The sequence below is a fragment of the Accipiter gentilis genome, chromosome 8 (assembly GCF_929443795.1).
Source record: "Accipiter gentilis chromosome 8, bAccGen1.1, whole genome shotgun sequence".
Taxonomy (NCBI): Eukaryota; Metazoa; Chordata; class Aves; order Accipitriformes; family Accipitridae; genus Astur; species Astur gentilis.
This window is the reverse complement of record NC_064887.1, coordinates 7,569,050-7,592,065: the sequence shown is the minus strand read 5'-3', so window position 1 is coordinate 7,592,065 and position 23,016 is coordinate 7,569,050. Positions and strand designations below refer to the sequence as shown.

The following is a 23,016-nucleotide window of genomic DNA, read 5'->3' as shown; positions in this document are numbered from 1 at the left end:
TTTGCATCAGAGATTTTTTTTTTAATTTATTATTTGTTGAATCATATCCCAGATGAACAAGCAGAGTCCTCCCCCTGCTGGCAAGTAAAAAAGACATAGCAATGATTTTTTTTATAGTCATGTCAATCTAAGGCTATAAATGAAATAAGGAGCATCAGACTGGGCCTATTTTTTATTAGGTCAACTGATACAGCTGGGAAAAAAAAGACAATTATGCAAAACACAAATCCTTTTTCAGGACTTACACAGAATTATTTACTTTGAAGGCTGATACAACTTGAGAATAGTTACTGAGTTCAATTTAATTGTTAACTTTTTAGACAACTTGCAATAGGACCAGAGAATAAAACCTGTGTAATAACTCTTAGTAGCTGAGTAGGGTAATTGTAATGTGCAATAATCCCATTATTTCCACTGAGTCCTTGTCTTTTAGTGCCCAGTTGAGTTTTGGTGTCTAAAATCCCTCAAAGGCAGACTGGTCTGGAAAGTAAAATTCATAATGCTACTGAACAGTGAAAATGGACTCAGCAGACAAGTTGGGTTTATTGTATACAATTTTCCCCAACTCATGTCCTCAGATAGCTCTACAAAAATGATCTGTAGAAAATTCTCTGTTTGTTATGGGAAGTTATGGTAAGTGCCTTTTGGACAGGATTTCTTCCTTTAGATGATTAGTTTAGTGTGATGAGGGGAGAGCAGTAAGTGTTGTTTATTTTGGCTTTACTAAGGCTTTCGACACCATCTCCCACAGCATCCTCATAGACAAACTGATGAAGTACAACCTAAATTAATGGGTAGTGAGGTGGACGGAAAACTGGCAGAACCACTCGGCTCAACGGGGCTCATCACTAGTGGAGTACCCCTGGGGTTGATAGTTTAACATCTTCGTTAACAACCTGGATGAATGGACAGAGTCTACTCTCAGCAAACTGGCAGATGATACAAAACTGGGGGAATAGTTGATAACAAGACGGTTGTGCTGCCATTCAGAAGGACCTCAACAGGCTGGAGAAATGGGCAGAGAGGGTTGTCAGGAAGTTCAAGAAAGGGAAATGCAAAGTCCTTCACCTGGGGAGGAATAACCTGTGCACCAGTACAGGCTGGGGGCTGACAGTCTGGAAAGCATCTTTGCGGAGGAGGACGTGGGAGTGCAGGTGGAGAACAAGGTGACCATGAGCCAGCAATGTGCCCTTGTGACAAAGGCGGCCAACAGCACCCCCGGCTGCATTAGGAAAAGCATTACCAGCAGGTTAAGTGAGGCGATTTTCTTCCCCTCTATTTTTCTTTTCAGTTCCAATGGATAAACACTAGGTACTACCCTGCCCTCAACAGTATAGGTAGTGTAAGAATGGCTGAATTGTGATTACATGGAAAAAACAACTGTTGTCTTTTAATTATAAAAAGCAGAAACATTCTTCAGCTATGACATTCAACATTAATAACCACTGCAACATAAACAAAAATATATTCCCCCATCCTTGAGAACGGAAAGCTACGCCCTTTACCACAAAACACTGTCTGCATGCTTATGTTTAAAAAGGTTTAATTTTTCACCCTGGTACAAAAATACAGTACAATGTGATGGCAAGGCATTCGCCAAAAAACATTCAAAGAATAAAAGGGGAATTCCCCGTAAAGCTTCAACATAACCCACCCTCACTTGATAAAACAATCAAAAGGTGAGTGCCCAATGAAAAAGTTAAATTTCTGCCCAAAGGCAAATAAAGATGAATCACACACAGTTTTGCACAAAAATATGTTTGCAGAGCTAATAATTTCACATGCTAGTTGGACATTCATGAAATTTATTCTACTTGGCTTAGTGGCAGAATTCATGGTTTGGGATGTCTAGAAAACACCTGGCCCAGGAACATGCCCCATTGATAGGAACCCCCAGTAAAAACAACGGGATCACATAATACCAGTGAAAAAGAGGGATCCAACCCTGCTTAAGCGTCAAAATGTTGGCTACTTCTTGTTATTCCAATCACACTGTTTGTCCTCAAATCATGTTTCACCCTACACACCTCCCTTTTAACACCAAATATTAGTGGTTGCTCAAACACACAAACTGATGTGTTTGCACATTACCTAGTTGCAAATAACCATTACAGTACAAACTGCCAGGCAGAGGAGGAGATAACACTGTAACTGATGCATGTGTGTGAACTCCAAACAGGGTTTAAGCTAACATTGTTGACAGAAGAATTATGTCCCTTCAGTGCATCTACATTCTTGGTCTGTTTAATCATTTCCTTTTAGAGTTTCGAAGTGATGGAAAAGCATCATTCAGTGTATTCATTATAGTTCATCTCCCAGGTGTTTTTGTTTGAAAGCATCACCTGTTAGCTTCTCCTGGGCCTCCTTCATCCCTTGGACAACTGAAAGATTAGACAGAGAGGTATCAACTATTACTCTCAAGATGAAAATGTCAAAGTGGACTGATAATGAAAGCGTTTAAAACAATACAGGTACAGAAAGTAGATCTACAAATTAACCTGTGGAAAACAAGAACAGTCCTGTGCCTTTTTCCTAACTATTTGTAGCTGGGTCATGCGAATTGCATGATTTGCCATGTCACAACTGCAGACAAAGTTTACGTCCTATAGACATCATAGTAGGTATTAAGGTGAATCATGATTCTGAACGTGGTTCCTCAAGGCATAAAAGAACCACTCACGCACACTGTATCTAACAGCTCCCAGTTATGCTGTAAAGTATCATAATTTTTCTCCACTCAAAAGTGAAGGTGTGTCCTTCACTCAGGAGTTTCATCTCACTAAAAATGCACTTCAAACTACTTTGCACATACCTTGATCAGCATTGGTATAGAAGTACTTGTAGCTGGGGTTTCCTTTCTCATTTATGATTTCTGGGTGGACTTTTCCACTGGGGTCTATGAAACAAGAAATCAAACAGGAAGTTTAGGTGGTAAAAATAGACAATTGGTAATAGTAAGAACTGTGAGTGGATACAACAGATGTGGCTGCCTTACCCATGAAAAGGATTCTGGGAATGTAACCTCCATCAGGACTAAAGGCTTCATCCTTTGGCTCTTCATCATCCTACCAAAGCAGGACAGAAGACAGGGAACTTGTTAGCAAGCTACCCAACAAAACACAGCACTCATTTTAAAGCAACAAGCTATTGCCTTCCGACTCCTTTTACCCTGAGCAATTTACATCTTGAGCAGACACTAGGTAACTGCGGTATCTTCCACTCTCAAAGGAAAAAAAAAGTTATTTTTACCTAAACAAGTATCATTAGTGAAAATCATCACATTTTTTTCTGTTCTGTCAATTTGCATTAAACACTCCACTTTGGTGTAGGAATGGCTGATATGTCATGAGAGAATGAAAATAAATTCCATTACTGCGGCACAGAATGACACAAGGTACAAACTGTGAAGGAGACAATGGCAGAGAGCCAGGTTTATAAAAACAATTAAAATAACCAGACTGAAGAAAATTCTTTTTAAAACAATCAGCTATATCAATCAATCCTGAATACCTATTCAGGAGTGCAGGATTTAGGATGTACACAAAACAGGATGCAACCAGTTAAGTAGGACTCCAAATACTTAATTACTAAACAGCAATATGGATAAAAATCACAGGGCAGCCTACCTCAAGGTTGACCATAACAAAATTATGGGCAAGTTCAGAGATCTCCTTGGATTCAGCAAACTTTGGCTTTAAAGCTAAATATGGTGAAAAAGGAAAAAAAAAAAAAAAAAAAAAAAGAGGAGGTGTGTAAAGACAGTGGAAAAGATTTCAGGTTTTCAGGTCAGCATCAAAATCTCAACTTCATTCCTCCCTCTGGAGAGCTGGTACTTTTTAATAAGCAGTGAGTAAATGGCATATATGTATAAAACCATTCAAGCCAGGCTCAGAACAGCAGGTAACTGAAGCAATCCTTGCTGGGCAGCTGTATGATGAAGCCTGGCCAACAGACATACACGGTCGTATTTGAACCAATGGAACAGAAGCAAAAAGCTTGCTGTAAACCACTATTCTCACTCAACTAGCTCATCCTTTAAGCTTAGCCATTATGCCCAGCTTGTTCATTTCTTATACTGAAAGAGACAAAGCCTCATCTTCGAAGAACCACCAGCTGAAAGTAAGGCAACTTACACTTAATCCTTGAACATCATTCATTCTGTTCCATTTTTTATAGCCAAGTGCAGGAGAAATTGCAGCCACTACAGAAGTGCAGTAATGCAGCTGTTATTTTGCTGGCATTTAGGCATGGCTGACTTTTGGCAGCGCTAACAGGTAAAGTGGCACAGTATTACACCGCTCTAAATGAAATACAAATACCATTAGCTACATTTTGAATGCAAAGTTCATGTTTCTCATGGTTACATGATTTGTATATAAAAGTTCATTAGAAATTTCAGCAAGTTCTAGTATTAAATACACTTACCTTTGCAAGCTCCACACCAAGACTTGTGGATGATAACCATAAGAGGCAAACCACTAAAAAAAGAAGAAAGGAAAGGGAGAAAAGGGAGGAAAGGAAGAAAAAGAAAGAAAGAAAAAATTGTCAAAGAAAGTTTCCCGTTGAGCCTCTAAATCACTACATTGTATTATACACACATTTTAACAGTCAAGACTTCTACAAAGGCTAAATGTAACAGAAAATGAGAGAGATGTAAAGAGGTTCTGCTGTGTTCTAAGGTTGTCTTGCAAAAAGGTCTCCCAATCTTAGAACATGTATAATAGTAATTTATTGTAACTGCCAGCCAATAACTGCTCATAGAGGAGGAGACTTTCTCTTTGGAAGATCTGCTCTTACTAGTTTATGTTTCAGTCACCTCCTATGACTAAGACCCTCCATTGAACAGTAATCACACACAGTAACCTAGCAAACCCTCTGGCTGCCAGGCTAGCTTCCTACATGTTGGCATGCTGAAACAAATCTGTGACAAGTGTGACAAGTGCCAGGACTGAGGAGGAGGAGGGGCCTGCGTGGAACTGCAGCCTCAATAAAGTGCAATGCAAAAGGACCAAAGTTATTCTTTATTATTCTCTCTCTCTTCCCAAATAATTCACTTGACCTTTACTACCTATGCTACCCAGAGGTCAAGTTTCCATCACCCCGAGATATGTTTTATTTAATCCTATTCTTCAAAAATCCCTTCAGCATTTCACCTTCTGACAAAATCAGACTTACCCAGTTCAATTTCTCTAAGTTGCTTTATAATGCATTCAGGCTGCATTATGCAATTAGACAAGAGAGGCCTTAAAGACACTACAAATTCCATATATTTCCTGTTGTTCGGGTTGGTGATTCAATTAATCCACCACTTCACTGCTCCTGACTATTTTGCATCAATTTTACTGTTCTAACAAGAAAAGCAATACAACTACAGGTGACTTTTGTTGCTATTGAACACATCCAGGTAGTACAATACTTACCTCTACACCTTCTGCATGCAGAAGTCCTTACTAACATTTTCATTGTTTCTACCATCCAACAGTTGAGCTGGTGAATGCTGACTAGGGCAAAAAACTAAGAAAGACTAAGGAACAAGGAATTGGGAATCTCATCCCTTTTCTCTCACCAATAAACCCCTTAAGCTAGGGCATAATATCCAAGGGAAGCTGGTAATAATGATGTAGCTTCCAGAACAGTAAGAACAGCATAAAACTAAGTGAAGGAAAGGAAGGACTCTAGAGAGAATATACTACATGGATACTTCTTTCAGGATATGCCAAGCAAAGCAAACTGTAAGCTTTCTGCTACTGTAAACTCTGTTACCATATTAGAGGTTAAAAATGAATTTTCACACACAGAAATTACAAACACCTTTGCACATAACAACAACAACTAGATTACTAGCAGAACGGATGTATGAGTTTTTCTTTAGCTGTATATAGATATGAAAGGAATTCTCTACTTAACAGCATTTAGTTATGGCCTTCAGAACAAGGAAAGGGTGGAGAGGAAGCCATTAACATTTAGAGTAGTTCAAACAGAAGTCTGCCATTTATAACTAACCAATATTCTATCACCTTTACATAGCACTCTGTTTGCAGTAAGGAGCAAGAATACTCATTTCCCTAGTAAAGCTTGTATTGCACCAGCGCCCTCTCCCTGATGATGAAAAACCAGGTTTTTTTCATTGTTTCCATACAGTCCAACATGATTTTGCCTCTTTCTTGAGGAGAGGCTGATTTAAGTCTGGAAAACACCCATTGCTCTTATCATCAAGGATCAGTGCTTCATGTCAGAAGAGTTCAATCATCTGGTAATTGGTACTGCAAAACACTTTTTTTTTTTTTTAAGAGAAATTTCAAAGCGGATTTTAAATGGAAGTGCTCACAGTCTTGAAATACCAACTCTTAGTCAGTGAGAACTCACAAAAGTTTCAGAGACACTGATTGTATTTTCTCAGCTTTATTCTCTTTACTTTGACTTGGAAAATAAACTTATTTACATCAAAATATTTTTGTAGTCATTTCTCAGTTCTGCAGTGCCTAAGTCCACCTAGCAGGCAGTACATCAGATAAACAGCCAACGTAATTGAACTGACCCTTCTTGCCCCACTTTACCATTTCCTCCTAAGTAGCACTACACATAGAATCAGAACCAAAAGCCACAATTAAAATGAGGGATGAAGCATCCATGAGGAAGTGAAAAGTTTATATAATATGTGGTATAGCAAAGACTGAAATTAGTTGAAACTAAGCGCAAAACCAAGTTACCCATCACACCTGGTACAGGCCTATGGGAGAGTTTCACCCAGAACAAACACTGTCATTTTAGGTCATTCTTCCCATGAGAACACTCATTCTTAAACAATTAAGTGTTTTCCAAGCTGCTTAATGATGACCTTGCAGAGAAAAGACATAGCAAGTTATTTTAATAGAATAGTCCTGCAGGTCAGTTAAGACTTTACTCCATTTAAGGCACACATTTCGTTGTTAAACCTGAAACAGAGAGGTTTGAGTTTGCTAAGCCAGCACCCTTCTGTAGTGCAGAGTTTGCAAATCTGTCTCTGGGGTTCAGTAGGATTTTCTGAAGCAGCCACATCCTAAAAACACAGCTTGTTCCAGTTCTGGACCTGAAGTCTCTTTTGCAGTTTGACATTATCCGGAGACAGCCTTGGAAAAACAATCTTCTTATTCAAGACATACACATACCAATGCGGAGGGGACAGGTCTTCCCTACGGTCACCACCTCCTGGGCTTTCGTGTTGAGACGCTATTTGAGTACTGGGGTTTATGTCTCCACAGGAGACCTCACTCGCTTGGGGACGCAACAGTAGCTCTCCTTTCCGAAAGATGCAAGCGGGGAAAACGCAGCGGTGAGGGAACAGCATCCCTACGGACCCTCTTAGCAACAGAGCTTGCTCTGCTGCTGCAGGGACACGCGGCATCCATCCTCCCAGAGCTGCTGCCGCCACACGATCCGACGCGCGATAGGTGGGACCCCAGCTCTGCTGAGTCCGTGGCTGGAAGGCACGTTCTTAAGTTGCAAGCACTCCGGGACCGGAGCACGGCCCGGGCTGCGTGTGGCACGGGTGAGAGGGTTCACTGGATGCTGCGGCTCAGGTACTGCAGGAACATGCTGGCCAGCTGGGGCAAGTTTTCGTCGCTGGGCTGCATCTTGGTGTAGCTGATGAACTGCCTCCGCAGGCGGCTCAGCTCGGCCATGCTCACGGGCCGGTTCAGCACCAGCCCCTCGGCGACGCCGGGGACGCGCACCACCTCCCCGGGCTGCGCCCCGCTCCTCTGGGCGGCCATGACGGCGGCCAGCACCTCCTGGGTGACGCGGTCGAGGTGGTGGAGGAAGCCGCTGGACTGCAGGGGCTGGCTGCGGGTGGCGCGGTGCGGCGGCGGCGGGGCGCTCTCGAAGAGGGCGGCGCGGATGGCGGCCAGCGGCAGCGGCTCCTCCCCGCCCACCGTGAAGAGCGGCCGGTCCCAGCGGTTGCGCGGGTCGGGGGCCTCGAAGGGCGGCTCGTCGGGGCCGCCGGGGCCGCCCGCGCAGTGCAGGAGGCAGCGCGCCGTGCCCGCCTGCCGCGCCGCGCAGTACAGCTCGTAGCGGATGCTCCGCAGCTCGTTGCCCGCGTCCACGATCACCACGTCCCGCCGGCTCAGCCGCCGCTCCACCTCGGCCCTCAGCGCCGCCCGGCCGCCCTCCGCCTCGGCCACGACGTGCGCCTGCCGCTCCGGCCCGCCCAGCGCCTCCCGCAGCTCCGCGGCCCGCCGGCTCTTGCCGCTGCCCGGCCGCCCGCACAGCACCACCAGCGGCATCCTACCCCCGTCGCCCGCCCCGCCGCCATTCTGACCCGGACGGCGACGGCGACCGCTTCCGCTCGGGTCACTCGCGCCCCGCCCCCGGTCGCCCGGGCGACCGCGGCCTGCGCCGGAGCCGGTCGGCCGCGGGCTCGCGTGGAAGGCCCTCGGGGGCAGCGCGCAGCGGCAGCGGTTGGGCGCAGCCGGCCCGCCGAGGGCCAGCGCCTCAGACGGCCCCAAGAGCTGTGGGGAACCGCCTCGCTACGGCACGCCTCTGGCCCAGGGACACCGTGCGACGGGTGGGTAACGGGGGGGTTGCCCCCGGGAACCAGACACTCGGTCCCGGTAGGACCGCCGGATCCACACCCTCGCCCGCAGGGAACTGCGAAACCAGGCGTCTCCAGCATCTCCGGCACATCCAGACTGTGCTATTCACGGAACTGAAATCCCGAGTCTTGAAACTTCCCAGACCACCGGCTCAGGCGCATCTCACTTGATGCGTAACAGACAGTTCCGTACAAGTTTTCATCTCCTGACCCAAGGTCAGACTTAGACCAAAAATCTGCTTTTTAGGCTCATCTTTTCTTTGTTGGTGGTGGTTTCTCCCAATCCTTCAGTTCGCTAACACTCAAATGCTGCTGAACTCCAATCAGCGAGCCGGTCCGTGTTTCCGGCAGCGAAAGGAGAGCGCGTGCCTTACACCCGGTGTCCCTTGCTGCGGCGGGGTTCTGAGCAGAAATGCTCACCCTGCCTCAACCTGACAGCTCGCCACCCCTCTCTCCCTCCCTCCTCTGTCTCATTTTACAGCTTCCTCTGCTTCACTGCAAAGTAATGCTACAATTATTCCTGCAAATACTGAAATAGTCCTTTTTTTTGCACAGGTGTATCAAATAAATGCTAAAATAACCAGTTATAAAAACCCGTAAGACTTCTGAACTGTACCATCTGGGTTAATTTGGTGTCTACACTCGCCAGATAGATCCGTCTGAGAGCAGAATTCAATTAAACGGCAAACCTGGAAAGCGTAATGAATTTCCGCTCGTGTCAGCATTGTCAGAGCTAGGTTATAAATTTAAAAGTACAAGTAGAATCTATAAGCATACGATTTTCCCTCTCGCATTTTAACAAGAAACAGAAGAAATTCTGAGAAAAAAATGTGTCAAAATGTCTTTTCACAGAGACAGTGTTCTTTTTAGAGTTTAAGCTTAACCCAGAAAGGGTTCCACTTAAACAACTTTCCAGTTCACTATAGTCTGACACTTTCAGACTTTTTCTGCGGATGGTAAAAAAATAACTCTGATCTCCCTCTGAGGCCTCATCTATACAGGCACAGTGAATTTTACGGAAGCTATTAGCACTGCCGAGTTCAAGGTGACAGAGTACTACTCAAACATGCATCCGTGGGTTTGAGAACCATGTCTTTCTTTACTATGATAAACAACTATTTTCTTCTCATTTCAACGACACGCTAGGACTTCAATCATTTAATTCGACTGCAGTGATTAAACCTAGGTGGTGCCTCAGCAAAGTTGGCAAAACTCTGTATTTTCTCTCTAATAAGCTATAGGGATCCGAACAGTCTCCTAAAGCACCTTCATGTTTATTAACAATTACCGTTTTCTGTGGTTACATTTAGGATTGACACAAAACCTTTGTGAATGTTTTTAAAGGCACTTTTCTGTATTTAACGCTAGCTAACATACCTGGCTGCTGCCTCTTTCTTCCCATCTTCTAGTGTTCTCCAATGAATATGATCTCCAAAACCTGCCAGAGAGAAGGGTTTATAAATGGTGCATAATTTAACATGTCAGCTAACAGAAGAAAACAGTCCAACCCTAAGAATATTGTCAACTCATTTTATATTCTTTTTTTAAAGCCAACTATAATCCCAGTCCTTGAAAGACTTCTGCAAATACTTACAACCTACATAGTCTTATGAGGAATCCCACTGAAATTAATTAACAAAAACATACCACACTCATTAATATTTTTATGTGTATGCAAATGACACCAAAATCCCCCAAACAGAGATTAGAAACGAAGGGCCTTCTGATTATTCCCCGTTCTTTTTCAATCTGTGAACATTTATTAACTCATCAGTGACAAATTAAACATGTCAGCATTTGGCTTTCTAAATCCCACTGAGCGTGAACTAAAGCGAAACTTAAAAATTCCTAGGCCAACATATGATCATTAATTGCTCTAAAACTATTATGTTAAGTATTATTGCTGATGTTAATATAATCAAAGAGTAAGAAAGAACGCCATTACACAGATTTCTGAACGTTACAGTGACTGAACGATGCAGGAAACATTTTATCTCATACCCAGGTAATAAGTCTTGTTATGTCAGCCGAGATAAGAGTGAGCGAGCCTACGTTTAACAACTGCAAAGCAGGGACTGCCAGGTTTTTTGACCCTGTAGCCAACACAGCACATGGCCAAAGCCACACGGAGAGCTGAGACGAAGGAGATCCAGGAACTGTTCGTAGGGGAACTCCCCTGCAAGACCTTCTCTCACGACTCCAGTAATGTGGGGCTGTGCTGGATGACCAAACATCAGCCTCGACTTGCCTCTTCCCATCGCTGAGGGTTTGGATTAGTCAGGAACCCCCAGTGCCCACGGTGCTAAGGGGGGCAGATTTCGGGAGCTGCAGAGGGGTCAGGAGCCACAGACTGCCCAGTGCCGACACAGGGGAAAGTGGACATTGTCTCCAGTAGACCACTATGGCAAAGAAGCTGGAGAACGCCAAAAACAGGGTCAACAAAACCTTGTGGCGCTTTAGTTCAGCATGCAGGAGGTTTGAACAGTTGGCACAGTATTTTTATTGCCTTATCTCCTCTCCTGACGTGAACAACTGTGAACATATATGATGCAACACATCAAATATTTAGTTGTGCTACAGTAAGGTGGGGACGCCTTGTCCATGTCCAATCACACACACGTATCAGCTGCAGAGGCAGCCTCAGAGACAAGGCTATGTTTGAGGCAGAGCAAAAAACAGCTGGATTAGCAGAAGTCACGTTTACTCAGAATATCGACACACACGTCAGCTATTTCATTCAAAGGCCAACATGTTAAAACAGGGAAAACCTTCTATTGTTCTAGCTAGGAAACACTTTTCGAAGGCTTTTCTTTTTTTTAAACTAAAACCCACTTTGTGGTATGATTTAAAAAGCATTACGCAACACAGTGTTTCTTTTGAATGAAAGACATCTGAGCGATTAACTGTAAAACAAAAGGGGAATGACCGGGATCCACACCATAAAGCTTTGCTGTCATTGATCGAATTACCTTGCTACCAGCCCCGAAGAGGAGATTAATCTCCACGACGGGCTAAAGCCACCACCTGGGGTGAGGCTCAGGGCCCTGGGGCAACTGAACCAGGCTATTAGACATGGCTATTAGACAAGGAGGCCTCGGCGAGCCAGAGCAGAGGTGAGGAGCGGTCATGAAGGAAAAGGGACGCCGAGGGCGGGAAGGAAGAGCCGTTCACCGCCGGCCGGGAGCCAGCAGAGGCTGGGCAGGCCTGACAGGGCACCTTGGCACCAGGCGGGGCACTGAGGGGATGCGCCCCCCACCCCACTCCCCGGCCTCCGCCACATAAAAGCGGGGCCCCTCGAAAGGGAAACTCCTCGAGGTTTAGCCTGATCAGAGCCAGGACGGCAAAGATCGCTTAAAAACCCCCTCATCTTTAAAGTCGAGAGGCAGCGGTCTCCCTCTAAACGGCGGCGGCGGCAGTGCCAGGCCGGCCCGGCCTCCCTCCCTCCCCTCGCCGCCGCGGGCTGTGGGAACCGGCCCGGCCCCCCCCGCGCACCCTTTCACGGCAACGGCAAAAGCTGAGAGGAAAGCCCGAAGAAAACGTTTGCCTGACCCTTTCCGAGCCCTTCCGCGGCGGAGGCTGCGGAGGCCGCCAGCGCCAGGCACAGGCAGAAGATGGAGGCTGCCGCCGGCTGAGCCTTCATGGTTGTCGGCGCGGGCAGCAGCGGCACCCCGGGTGCAGCCCCTAAACCTCCGAGACGGGACCGGACCAGCTTAAGTGATCAGTCTTTCGCCTCTTTTTTTTTTTTTTTTTTTCCTTTTTTTTCCTTTTTTTTTTTTTTTTCCCCCAAGCCCAGGAAGTGATGTGAGGCGGATGTGGGCGGTGCACCGCCCTCACCTCTCGGCTCGGGGGTGCCGGGGGAGGCTGGGCGGGAAGGGGCTGCCGTGAGGGGGGGGATCCAGCCGTTTCCCTCTCGGTCAGAGCAGCTCGGCTCCGCGCAGGTAGCCGAAGCCTCCGGGGCAGGAGTACCTCAGTCATACCGGGTCCCCAGAACCCCGGTTACTCCCCTGAACAAAATCAAGGGTTACCCCGGCGGGAGCAGGCAGTGAGGGGCGGGTTCGGGATTTATTTTCTCCTCCCAAATAAATCCTTTTGTCCCACCCGGCTGGTTGGTAAGGTAAAACCGACCGCAAGCATTCGTGTATGAAGGAGGGTTCTCCGAGGGGAACAGCGCTTCGACAAGTGCGTGGTGACACGTTTGGAGCCGCCGCCGCGTCCCGGGTCCGGGTTACCGGCCATAGGTCCCTGCCTGTCCCCGGAGACTACAACTCCCAGGAGGCATCGCGCGCCGCGCGCCCGCCTCCCGGCGCCCCCGCCCTTGCTGCTATGCAAATGTAACGCCTCGGCGTCCGCCAATCCGCGGGCGGGTTGGCGCCGTCACGTGGCGCGAAGCTTCCTTTCTCTGTGCGCCTCTCTTTCCTTCCTTGGCCGCCATCTTGTTCTCACCGCGTGTTGGGCTGCGGAGGATCCGCCGGACTCGGGTAAGACCTTCCCCGCGCCCGTCGGCACCGCTCCGCCGGCACGGCCCCTCCACCCCCTTCCCCTGCCGCCTCCCGGCGTGGGGCGGGCGGGGCGCCGTGGCAGCTCGGTCCCGTCCCGTCCTCGTCTGCCGCGCTGGGCCGTGGCGGGGCCGCAGGCGCCGGCCGTTCCTCGAGGAGAGGACGGGGGCGGGGGGGAGCGAGGCCTTGCGCCGGGACGCGGTGTGGTAGGGTCTGGCCTGGGTCGGGTGGGCCCTGATTCTCCCCTGGGGCCGCGGTGCCCTGGCCGCGTGGGGTTGCCCTGGCTCCCGAGGGACGGGGCCTCGATCCCCTCCCGCTCCCCGGGGCTTTGGGGGTGGCCAGGGAGCCGCCCTGAGTCCCTTCTCCCGCCTCCCCGGTGGAGGCCCTGGCCGTGTGGTGATCCTCCCGGCGGTGCTGGGGCCTCGCGGTGTCCCCGATCGCCCGCCGGAGCCCCGTCTCCGCCTCTCTGTCGCTTCGCCGGTACAATGCAAATGCGGAGGGGGTTCCCCCCTTCATTCAGGGGATCACCGGTGACTTACTGGGGCAGAACAGCGAAATGCTTTCCTTGTGTTGGAAGGCTTGAGGTGTTTTTCCACCCGTTACGGATTTTTCAGGTCTTCCAGCCTTTAAAGGTCCCACCTGACCCATTGGAGGTGCCACTTGACTAACTTCGCAGTCATTGAATTGGATGAATAGCTGCCAGAGGGTCATACAGGAAATCTGTCAAAAGATGTGAACTTCACCGAGTTCGGAGCTGGCTTATTAGTTAAATGTATCGGAGATTCACTGTGTGGAAAAAAATAGTATTCAAAGTAGCGTAGCGATGGGTCTCTCCCTGGGCTCTGTTCAAGGTGTTTTTCTAGAAGCACTCGTGCTGTACGTGCAGATTTGGGTGTGTTCTGAGTCAGTAGTTCAGTCAAATGGCTCCAACAGTAAGCTTGGCATACTTGGAAATTCACACTACCTCAGACTGATGCAAAATGAAATGTCCTGTTGATTTGCCTCCTCCTGGTAGAGACACTTCAGCTAAACAAGCTGCTCCTGGACCACATTATATTATTTAGGTTGTGTGGCTTTAGAGCTTTTTGTTTATGTGTATTTGTCTGATGCACTGATGTGTTGAACTTTCTGTAAGCTTAAAAACCCACTGCAATTTTAAGAGTGCTTTTAAAACGGACTGTGAATTTTTTTTTTTTTAATATTTTGATGGTTAACTTGTATTTCACTCTTACTCTTCAGACACGGCACTATGAACCAAGAAAAACTGGCCAAGCTTCAAGCGCAGGTCCGAATAGGAGGAAAGGTAAGAAAACCATCAGAGATGTACTGTTTCCTGTAATTTACAGGTTGAGGGAGAAACATGTCTGAAATTTGGTTTTCAAAGCATAGGTTTTAGTTCATGGGAGGGGAAATAAATATACTTTGAGGCCTGAAAAATACAGGTTTTGTGTGATCTGAATTGTAATACTGCTGCCTGAAATGCAGTTTTCTTTCAGTTCACAGCTACGGGAGGAGTCGTTTCTAGTGTGTAAGCTTTCTTTTTAATTCAGTGACTTTTTGTGACCTTGCGAAATCTCAAGCTAAGCTTACCTGTTGGTTATTCCAGTTCTGCCTTTCTCTTCTCCCTGTTGGGGAGTTTCTTCCTTTGTGGCAGCTCCAGGGCTTATCTGACTCTGCACTGAGCTGGTGTTTTTCTCTGAGCCAGCAGGTAGCTAATATGACAAAAAAGCGTATAGTTTATTCTGTGTAGGTGTTCATTTCCTAATTATAGTCAGGGCTGTTGTGCTGGTTTCAGCTGGGATAGAGTTGTCTTCCTAGTAGCTGGTACAGTGCTATGTTTTGAGTTCAGTATGAGAATAATGTTGATAACACAGTGATGTTTTCAGTTGTTGCTCAGTAATGTTTAGTCTCAAGTCAAGGATTTTCCAGCTTCTCCTGCCCAGCCAGCAAGAAAGCTGGAGGGGCACAAGAAGTTGGGAGGGGACACAGCCAGGGCAGCTGAGCCAAACTGGCCAAAGGGATATTCCATACCATGGGACATCATGCCCAGTATATAAACTGGGGGGAGTGGGGGTGGGGGGATCACCGCTTGGGGACCAACTGGTGACCAACTGCACTGTGCAGCATTTGTACATTCCAATCCTTTTATTATTACTGTTGTCATTTTATTAGTGTTATCATTATTGTTATTAGTTTCTTCTTTTCTGTTCTATTAAACTGTCTTTATCTCAACCCACGAGTTTTACTTTTCCCGATTTTTCTCCCCCATCCCACTGGAAGGGGGGGGGGGGGGCATGAGTGAGCGGCTGTGTGGTGCTTAGTTGCTGGCTGGGGTTAAACCATGACAGTTGTACAAAAGTTTGCAGAGTAGGAATTCCAAAATTGCTGTCTGTGGAACAGTTTAAAAATGTTAATTACTTGATTACAAATGTGTGACCGTTTAAAGTCACTGTACTTGTGATTCATCTTGGAAAAAATAAAGTTCTTGGGGAAACTTTTATATGTTGCTAAATAGCAAATAGCATTTTTATAATCTAGCTTGTGGGAAGGGAGAAGCTGCTACTGTTCAGTGTCATTTTGATCTTTTACACTTAAGAAAGACCTTAAAATTTATGCTGACAGTTAAGACCTTAGGTGAAGATAAGTAAGTTGAGGAGCATTTTTGACTACAGAGCTTTCTCATAGCTTAAAGATAGGTTCCTCAGAGCATGATACGACTTTGAAAAATTAAAGTGTTGTGAGATTTTGAGAATAACTGACTTGCGTCTTGATTCTTTTCCAGGGAACAGCTCGCAGAAAGAAGAAGGTGGTGCACAGAACAGCTACAGCTGATGACAAAAAACTTCAGAGTTCCCTCAAAAAACTGGCAGTAAATAACATTGCTGGCATTGAAGAGGTATAGTGATAAGTGTTTCTTGTTTGAAATTAAATTCAGTGTGTTGCTTTGGTGTTATGGTTGGGGTTTGTTGGTTTGTTGTCCGTTGAAGTCCCCCCAAGCAACAGTTTTCTTTTTGCCTCAAAACTTACAGGTCTGGTTATTGATAGGTAAAGTTATTTGATTGGTTGTTGTCTTATTCACATTAATGCATACATACCTAGAGAAAGAAGGGAGGAGGTTCTGCTGGCCAGATAGTGACAATAGACGCTAGTAAGCTGCTTGTCATGTATGTGTCTTGCATTCATTGCAAAACAAAATTCTTTGATTCTTGAATTCATGAACTTGATTACCCACTTTAAAGAGAAGAACAGTAAACACACATGTACTGTGCAGGCGCATCCAAAGCAAGGGTTGTGCAGTGTAGAATATAAAGGAAAGCACAAAAATACCTGGAATAAGAACTTGCAAGTCTGTATTATCAAAATTGGGTCCTTTTACTGCATAAAAATTACCAAAAAGGTTTGCGGTAGTCAGAAGAGATGATATTCCTTACAACACAGCAAAGACTATACATAACCAGCTTCTGTGTTAATGTATGTAGGACTGTAAAGGTTTCAGATATTCCTTGAATATGTCTACATACATTTAACATGTATGAAATGTGAAGTGAAACACTGACATTTACCATAACACTGTAGAGAGTGACACTCATATGTGGGAGGAGGAGGTGTTCCTTCATCATGAACTCAATATTACTGTAGTACTTGGTTAAAGAAGCATAATATTTAATCCATGATTAATTAATTAAAGCAGGACTGCAAGGTGCCTCCAGAGGTCACCTAGTGCATACCTCTCTTCCAAAGGCAAATACAGATTCAGTGTAGAAGCCTGGTTTGCTTGTAAGTTTTCATACCTCTGCTACAGAAACAATTCAATTTGTCTGTTTACTTAGACTTGATATGTATATGCTGAGCTATACAAATCCAAAGAAAGACACAGTTCTTGTTCTGTTTTGTGGTTGTTTCCCTCCCCATCCGTAGTGTAGATCTTTATTCAGACATGGTTATTAAGGATTTTAAATGTCTTGATGTGAAGGAAGATAATGCAATATGCTTCTGCCTTGATAGCTAGATACATAATTGCAGTATGTTGTTGTATTCAGCTGGACACAAGTTGACCTTGGTAAACTTTGTGTAGATAGAGTTTGGCAAGGCTAGTAATGTTGAGTCAAACAGCTAATCTTTGTGGTTTTTAAAAGAGGCTTTTAAGTAAGAGGATGACTGTGCTTGAAGCCTTTACCGTTTCCCCATGTGTAAGGGACAGGGCATCCTTTAGTTTTGCAGGAAAGCAACACACCTGGTTTTCCTCTTCAAAACATATTTTGAACTCTGCTGCTGTATGAAGATTGATAACTTACGTGTTTTTATATTTTTAGATCTTTTCTTTGGTTCCCAAATTTCTGTTTTCTTCCTGTAACTTCTACTAAAAACAATACTTACTAGTTTTGTGACGTAAGTTTACTACTACTGTTCGGTTTGATGGGTAGAACTCTCTTCCTTTTTTCAGACAAAATTATTTTCCGCTTTACCACAGTTTAGCCATGCCCAAAAGAAAAGCCTTTTTAACTTTCCATTCTGTCTCCCTTTAAGTTAAAAACCGTAAAATAAACCCATACAAATATGCCAGTATAATCTTTGATAGGGGTCACTATATGATGTACTTAGTCTTAAAAGAGTCATCATGGAATTATTAGGAAGGCATAGAAGCCTGTTCTAGTGCAGGTGGTACATAAACCTCAGGTCTGTGTGTATGTATGTAGGAAGCATCCTTGGCCTTGGGCTGCTTCAGCGATTAGGCCAGATTGTGAATCTTGTGCCTTTGCCAATTCTGCTGCACAAACAATAATGTTTTCCTGTTAGGTGACACAGCTGTGAATGGTGATGTCTTAAACTGATGTGGCAAGGCTTTTTTGTTAAGAGCTTTTAGTTTGTAAAGAGTTACCGTAGTGCTCAAGGTTTGGTTGTGTTCCCTCCCCCCGCCCCCCCCCCCCCCCCCCCGTCATGCCTGATATTAACTCATTTATGCCTTACAGTCTAATAACTTATGTATGTTTTTTGTCTTAATTAAAAATACACATGAACTGTATGATAGCATATAATCCTTGCATATTTATACGCTTATCTAAATACTGTGTAACTTTATGAAGGAACCATAAATTCAACCTTTTCATATAGTATGTATGAACCCATATTTTGTCACTAACTTATATTTTACTTCCAGTTTAAATGGTGTTAATTTCAGACACTTTTGTCATGGTTATATTATTCTCTAGGAGGAGTACTAGTTTTGTAAATTTTTTTGTATTAATATTTTAAATCTAGATTTGAATTAATAATTTATCATTCTTGTTCAACAAGATGCTGCACCATTTTGGTAAATGTTATTAATATATTTAAACAGGTGAACATGATAAAAGATGATGGAACAGTTATTCACTTCAACAACCCCAAGGTTCAAGCTTCCCTTTCTGCTAACACTTTTGCAATTACTGGTCATGCCGAGGCTAAACCGATCACAGAAATGCTTCCAGGCATCTTAAGCCAGCTTGGTGCTGACAGCTTAACAAGTCTCAGGAAGTTAGCTGAACAATTCCCAAGACAAGGTAGGTCTTTTTGGAACCTTTCATCACCGATTTAAAGAACGTATGCAGTATAAAAGTTTTGACCCATATTTAACAGCAGCATGTGTGACTTAAAGTGATTGAGAGCATATGTACTTTTATTTATTTTGCCACTGTTGTGGAAATATGGGGGGCGGGGGGCAGACGACACTTTTTTCCTTGTTGATTCAAGATTCTATATAGGCAGGCCCCGATTTAAAAAAAAAAAAATAACAAAAATTCTGGTAGGTCAGACATGCTGTGATTCCAGGTGTACAACTGCATATGACAAAATACTTAGGAAGGCAAGTTCATGTTCTTACTTGGAAAAAACTCAACAGTTTCTTTTTGTCAGGGAATTGGATTCTGTTTTCTTTGTTCATAAAAAACATTTCTATTGTGGATATAGAGGAAGAAACACATTCTGTATCTTCTACTCTATAATTCTGTTTGGAATTAAAGAAAGACTTTTAAAAATTAATTAAAAATCAAAGATTTGATGAAAATTTAAAAAAAATCGAAGTTTTTAATGTGATTCTTTATTTTCTACTCCTTTCAAAGCCATGGGAGCTTGCTGTGTGCATATATGTATGCGGTATAACTATTACTGTAATTCTATGGTTAAGAAATGGAGTCTGGGGACAATCCTTTTTAGGATGGTACCTTCCTTGGGGAAGCACTGTAGCATGTTTTGTAGAGGTCTCAACTACTGTCCCTAAGCAGGTTTGTAATTTAAGAATAGATGGAAATTTATTCTTGCAATGGTGTATGTTATGAAATTAATCAGTTATCAGTCCGTAGACTTTGATATGAGTTTGTAGAAGTTTTCTTAGACCACAGAACAGGTACACTTTGCATTACAAATACCTGTATCGGAGTTCATTGCCCAAAACTACTTCATGATATCAAGCCCTGGTGATGTTGGACATTCAAAAAAATTTTTCATATTTGTACTGGTTAGATGGTTATGGCCACTAAAAAGACTGTAATTGGACATGTTGCAGTTGTCTGTATTTGGAACTGGAAAATGCATTACCTGTTCTAATGTTTTCAAAAAATATTTATTCCTTCTAAATCAATTTTTATTTCATCTATATTTCATGTTCAGAGTTTAATTGAAAGTAAAGGTTCTATTTTTCCTTCTTTACTAATACATAAAATACCTTTCAAAATTGAGAAAGCATATTTCTTTGATACCACCTCAGTACCAATGGATTCTTGCCATGCTTTCTTTAGATTGTACAGGAAGTCAGACCAATGAGAAGAAATGCTTTATTTTATTTTTGAAGTTCTTGCATTTCTCTAGATTACTTGTAGCATGTTCCAACTTCCATGACTTAAGACTACGTTTGATGCAGGACCCTTGAAAGGGAAATAGTTTTTCCTATAGTTGTGGCCTCTTGATAATTGAATCATATGATATGTTGGTCCCTGATTGGTACCACATTATTGTTGCATTGAAACACATGACTTCAGCTAGAAGATTTAGTCACGCTGGGTTTTTTTCTGTATCATTTGATCTTTTGCTAGCTCTGCATTAATACCCCTAAGCATTTGAAAATGGCTGTGCTAATACTTTGGTATAAGAATGTTCATAAGCAGACCTTATGGTCATGCTGTTTACTGTTGATACTCAGTCATTGTGTGTTTATCACTATTGGGGGTTGGGGAAATGCTTTCTTTTTTCACTTGTATGTTTTTTTATTTTGTTGTGTGACTGTCCCTAATTCTGTATAATGAAAACTCAGCACCATATTTCTTTTTACAGTGTTGGATAGTAAAGCACCAAAATCTGAAGATATTGATGAAGAAGATGATGATGTCCCAGGTAGGCACATACTCACTTATATGTCCGTTTAATGTATAAATATTTCAGTTCATGCATTTAAATATTTAGCTCCTGATGCAATTATACCTCTCACTAAGGGAGGCTTCATATACTGGACAGCATTAAGATATTGATGACTTTGGATTCCAGCTTTTGAAAAAAGGTTTACCGTGTGCAAATTGTTTAATTCTTAAGTGGAAATAGATTAAAATACTTTCAAGGAGGTTGAACAGGTGATCTAAATGTCCAGATAGGGTTTTAGGGCTGCAAAATGACATGATTGACATAGTCATCAGGTTGTCTTTAAATCAGAGTCTGGGGGTGGGGATTTTTATTTCTGTAGTAGAGGAAACAAAGCTTATGTCACTGAAAGTTTCTCAATAAGTAAATATTGTAAATTCTTAATTTGTCAGTAACTGTCTATTAATCACCACATTCTTCTGTATCCATCAGCATGGTGTATTAGCTAAAACAACAAACTGGTGGACCCAGAGGTCCAATTCCTCATGCTCCAGCACTGGTTTATTTCTTTGTGACCTTGCATAAAAATTCAGTTCTCCAACATTTTCTGTTTCCTGGGGTACAACAGTTAATGGGTGCCTAACTTCAGGCATTCTTTAAAGAATGCTGGTGGCTCAAGACTCAACTGCAGCTAGTAGAGCACCTCAGATCTTAATCACTTGATGTTAGAACTTCCACTCCTCTGAGTGTTCCTGCATTTCTAGTTCTTTGCGTATGTTCAAACAAACCATATTTTCTAAAGCCCTTTGAAATCTGCCTGTAAAAATTTGTGTACATAAGTATAGTTAAGAACTACTTAACCTTTCCTATAATATGTGCATTTTCATTAAATTTATGAAGGTAATGGTACTTGGCATTACTGTATTAAATATCTTCATGTCTTTCAGATCTCGTAGAAAACTTTGATGAAGCATCAAAGAATGAAGCTAACTAAAACGTTAATAGTTCTGGAAGCTGGCATGGACTAGATTTAAGAAATCAGCTATGTGGTTCCAAAGTTTTAAAGAAACAGAGAACATCATCTGTTAATAGTTCAGTAATATAAATATTTTGTATTTTTATGATGCTGTTTGTTCAGCATTTTCTGTCAGTTGATTTTGCATTTTGCACTTACTCCCAGGATCTACTCTTTTGGTCAAAAAGAAATGTCAGTGCAGTTTGAGGGGTGTGTGCATGTGCGTGTGTGTATGTGTGTGGGTGTACATATAGTGGAGAACAAATTGGAGAACACTTATTTAACCTTTCCCCCTTTTCCTTTGGAAGTAGAAATAAAATGAATCTTCAGCATTGTTCCTTTTGATTATCACCAAATAGTGCACAGAAGGTAGTTAAGATTAAAATTTTGTCCACATTTTGTGACCTGAATGCATTACACAATTAAAACTTGGGTTTAATTTGCTGTTAACTATCGTACTTGCAGATGTGTTTCTCATCCCTGTTGAAATGTGTACATGATAATTGTTATCAACCTTATGTTGATCCCAGATGATACCAAAGACGAGCTGTTTTACCAGCTTGTTTGGTACAGTAACTTTTTCAAAAAAGAAAACTTGGTCTCAGAAAAGTGTGCTTTTTTTTTAACCTTTCTCAACTTTTCCTTTTTTCTTGTCTCTTGAACCTTTTGAGACAAGCTGATCTTTGACTCCTTCCACGTAGGCTTAGCAGTATGTTCTCCTGTTGATTATGTAGAGTATTTCCCATGTCAAAAGGAAAACGAACACCTTGGTTCTCTACCGTCAGGTCACTTCCTAAACTTGGAGGTTTAGTTGGTAACAGTCCAGTGCACCAGTTTTGCACAGTAACAGATTTTGCTTGAAGAACTTCAAGCTGTTCTCTTGGCATGACTGCATTTACTAGCGGCTGATGATCCACTGTCATTCTTATGGCACTAGGATTTAAATGCACCCTGAGAGCAATGTTTAAGGTGGGAGGAAAGAGTTGTTGACATTTTGCCTGGCCTCCTGCTGGGCAGTTTGTGCAATGACTAGCTCTAAAGGGATATTTTTTTTTTTTTTTTTTTTTTTGCCTGTAACTTACCTTTGCCTATAACCTACCTCTAGGTTTGGTGTCATCTATGTAGTAGCTTCTTAAAAACCACAAATGCTCCTCAGGCATAAGGAGGACATTGGCAGGTACTGTTGGTACAGTGCAGTATTTATGACCTTTCTTTAAAATGCTTAATGTGAACTTGTTTTCTCAAGAGGCTCTTTCAAGGTTCTTGATGTAATGTGCATTATGGTATAGCTAGACATCATTGTAACCTGTGTCAAGGGCAGCTGTGGCTTAAGAAAGCCTTTTTTTTCTCTACATCTGTCACTTAACTATGGCTTAATTGGAACATATCAGCTTTTTATGTAGGTTCATATGCTAGAGAACTGTAAAAGTACAACGTAAACAGTACATGAGTTCTGGTGACATCATCAAAAAACCACGAAAGCAGAGCTGTAGTGGTTCATCATCTGAACTCCTCCATTTATTTTATAGGCTTTGTTCAGTTTTTCCTGTTATATTTTATATACTACATGGATCTTACTACAAAATAAAATAACAGTACAAAAGAGGAAA

The 23,016-nt window shown here is 43.4% G+C and overlaps 3 protein-coding genes across 3 annotated transcripts; 1 reads left to right on the top strand and 2 right to left on the bottom strand.

Annotated features, from left to right (window-relative positions):
• Positions 1-157: 157 nt before the first annotated feature.
• TXNDC12 (thioredoxin domain containing 12) lies at positions 158-12,335 on the bottom strand. The gene is made up of 7 exons (XM_049807460.1): positions 12,119-12,335; positions 9,947-10,007; positions 4,426-4,478; positions 3,627-3,700; positions 2,996-3,065; positions 2,813-2,896; positions 158-2,381 (listed from the first exon to the last, which is right to left on the bottom strand). The coding sequence occupies exons 1-7, from the start codon at positions 12,207-12,209 to the stop codon at positions 2,302-2,304; spliced, it is 513 nt and encodes a 170-aa protein (XP_049663417.1). The 5' UTR covers positions 12,210-12,335; the 3' UTR covers positions 158-2,301.
• KTI12 (KTI12 chromatin associated homolog) lies at positions 4,487-8,270 on the bottom strand. The gene has a single exon (XM_049807459.1). It carries the CDS (start codon positions 8,259-8,261, stop codon positions 7,539-7,541), a length of 723 nt encoding a protein of 240 aa, XP_049663416.1. The 5' UTR covers positions 8,262-8,270; the 3' UTR covers positions 4,487-7,538.
• A 587-nt stretch (positions 12,336-12,922) lies between the features above and the next one.
• Positions 12,923-23,016, top strand: BTF3L4 (basic transcription factor 3 like 4). The gene is made up of 6 exons (XM_049807462.1): positions 12,923-13,047; positions 14,305-14,368; positions 15,848-15,961; positions 18,404-18,605; positions 20,371-20,430; positions 21,339-23,016. Exons 2-6 carry the CDS (start codon positions 14,315-14,317, stop codon positions 21,383-21,385), a joined length of 477 nt encoding a protein of 158 aa, XP_049663419.1. The 5' UTR covers positions 12,923-13,047; positions 14,305-14,314; the 3' UTR covers positions 21,386-23,016.